This window comes from Crocuta crocuta, unplaced genomic scaffold, assembly GCF_008692635.1.
Source record: "Crocuta crocuta isolate KB4526 unplaced genomic scaffold, BGI_CrCroc_1.0 scaffold467, whole genome shotgun sequence".
Classification (NCBI taxonomy): Eukaryota; Metazoa; Chordata; class Mammalia; order Carnivora; family Hyaenidae; genus Crocuta; species Crocuta crocuta.
Genome location: NW_027530632.1, coordinates 1,713,404 through 1,716,203, shown reverse-complemented (window position 1 = coordinate 1,716,203; position 2,800 = coordinate 1,713,404). Strand labels below are relative to the sequence as shown.

Below are 2,800 nucleotides of genomic sequence, written 5' to 3'. Positions count from 1 at the left end.
CCAAATGGCACACATCCATTATTCATGCGCACATGTGTGAATGCACAATGTAGAACCGGCGGCAGGATGAGGCAGCCGGGGCCCGGGGAAGGAAAAGCCTGGACGACGACACAGGCGGAGAGGCGAGGCAACAATGATACGGGGGCTCACCTTGTCTGAATTCTCCTCCATGTAGCGTAAGGTATACTTGTCGGCGTTGAGTAGATGAAACAGGTAGCCGTTCACGTTCACTCTGGCTCCGATATACAGCTCCTCAGCCTTGATGTATTCAGAGGGTTCGCTTTTAAAGACTTCTTGTCCAGGCTTCTTCACACGGCTTCTTTTCAGGAACATCCCACCGGTAAACCCTATAGAAAAAGCAGAGAGTTTAAGGAGGAGCCTTTATTCTTCACAGAACCACGTGGCTCGCTTTCAGAGGAACTTCGTGTTCAAACACAGACCGTGCAACTTGGCCTGTGAACCCACGGCTGCCGAGTGTTCTCAGACTTAAGGGAGAATGAGTGAACGACAAGGCTCCCTAGGTGAATGTGTGGAGGAGGAAAAGGTAGGACATTCCAGCCTTTTCTTTCCTCTCTCTGCTCCCTTTCCCAAACCACATGCTTAAAATAAACACCGATCGTGTTGCCTGCTACAGACCCAGAAGCCGAGTGGGAACTGAGGCATCAAGAAAATTCCCAGCTTTAGAGCCCATGTGGATAGTACCATGTAGAACATTCCTTACTTGAGCTTATTTCCACCTATTTGTTTCAGATGATGTCTTATGCTTATCACCGCATGCAGGTTAAGCAGATGATGCCCTGCTTTTGATGTTTGTTTATTTTTGAGAGAGAGAGAGCGAGTGAGCATGTGCACACAAATGGGGGAGGGGCAGGAAGAGTCAGAGACACAAAATCCGAAGCAGTCTCCAGCTCTGAGCTGTCAGCACAGGGCCTGACACGGGGCTCGAACTCATGAAATCGAACTTATGAACCGCGAGATCATGACCTGAGCCGAAGCCAGACGCTCAACCGACTGAGCCNGGAAGTCTGTAACTTTTTAAAAATTTTTCCTACAGGCTACCTATCTTTGCTTCTTTTAGCAATGCCACACGGTTCTTACTTTCCAGAATTCTGACCGGTTCATCTGCTCTCCTCTGGCGGTTATTTGCTGGGCGATCTTCAGGAGTTATTTCGCCTCTCTGAACCCCTCTGAATTCTCACCAATGAATTGGGAATGAAATTTGCAGGGGGCTATGAAAACGTGCCCTTCAGGTCATCTGTTGTGGGGAACACAGCTGGCAAAGGACTCGGCAGCTGGGCTCTGAAAACTACCCCCGGGCCTGCGTCGCGGCCACGCTCCCCACAGTCTGCTGGGAAAGGCAGGGATTATTGAGGTCGGCCCATTCCCGCAAGATGGAGGCCCCACCAAACGAGCGGCTTTGGCTCCAGGACCCCCGGTCAGTCTTGCTGAAATTTGCTCCGAGCCACCCTGCAGTCTAAGACTTTCTCTTTCCTTTCATCCTTCCCTCTGTCCTTCACAGGAGTCAGACACGCACTGCCATCTAGCCACTCTCTGGCCCCCTCGGGCTCCTTCTACAATTTCCCTTGCCGACATTTTCCCTAAAAAAACCTCTCGGACGTTCAGTCTCATCTTGAGGTTTGCCCCTTGGAGGATCCTGACGAACACAAAACCTCATAAAGTTCTTGTAAGGATAACCGTGGGTATTCAATCGTGGCTATTATAATTAGTAAGCTTATGCTTGACTTCCAGCACCCTGTTTTCTGAAAGCTGCCATCTGTTTGGCCAGACTCTCCCCCATTCTAGATGTACAGAGTTTATTTGCTTTTTTAATTTTGTTTGTAGGCTCCCGCACCCAACACAGGGCTTGAACTTTCCACCCTGAGATCCAGAGTCACATGCTGTACCAACTGAGGCACCGCCCCCAGAGTGGATCTTTTGACCTTTAAGAGCTGGACTCCTATGTGATTTCTTATTTTAAGGTTTGATCCATTATTCAAAGGACTCTGCAGCCTGACGGAGTTATACAAATCATTCATTATTCACTGGCGTGCAGAATGGCTCCTACAAGCTCGTAATGGCTCCTATTAAATTTTTAGGGATTCTGCAAGCCAGTTGTTAGAGCTGCTTGCTTGAAATGGACTATGGTTGGGATATCTACAATCACGGCAATTGGCAAACGTTGTTTACAAATTGGGGCTTTTACATTTTCTTCCGAGAGCCAGCACACCACTGATTACTCTTCCCAAATGTGCTTTCAGCACAGATAAAAGTTTTAAGCATGTTGCTACCCGGAACAGAGCCCTACGTCAAAGTCTGTGGCTCGAGTCAGCTATGCCCGTGGTATCGGCCCACTGCAGAGACGCATTCTGTGTGCCTGGGTGCTCGCTAGAACTGTGGCAGGAGCCTCAGACAGACAGAGAAGCCAGAGGCAGGCAGATATTGAAGACGCAATGTGTTCATCTGAGATCATCTTAAAGTTAAGCATAAGTTTTATAAGGGGTGCTCAAAAACAGAGATTTCCCCATCTGGCCGTCTTTGGGTGGAACTGGTGATAGACCATGATTCTGAAGCTCCTGGATTCCCCAGAGGGACCTCAGAGGCCACGGAGGAAAGGGGGGACAGTGTCCAAAAGGAAGCATCTGGAGTTCCCAGCACTGAGCCAACCAAACTGTTCCTCATTTTATATGTCTGGGTTCCCATTTAAGGGAACTTTGTAAAATGGACTTCAGTGGTTAAGAAGAAGAAGAAGAAGAAGAAAGTCACTATCTTAGTCATCTAGACTATAAAATCAGACCATGCT

The 2,800-nt window shown here is 48.6% G+C and overlaps 1 protein-coding gene across 3 annotated transcripts in view; it reads right to left on the bottom strand.

Moving 5' to 3' along the window:
• EFHC2 (EF-hand domain containing 2) overlaps positions 1–2,800 on the bottom strand; it is a 181,624-nt gene that overhangs the window by 70,875 nt on the left and 107,949 nt on the right. For all 3 annotated transcript variants that reach the window (XM_077768535.1, XM_077768533.1, XM_077768534.1), the window contains one exon: positions 151–347. In XM_077768535.1, the coding sequence (XP_077624661.1) occupies positions 151–347 (197 nt within the window). The remainder of the gene's footprint in view (positions 1–150; positions 348–2,800) is intronic.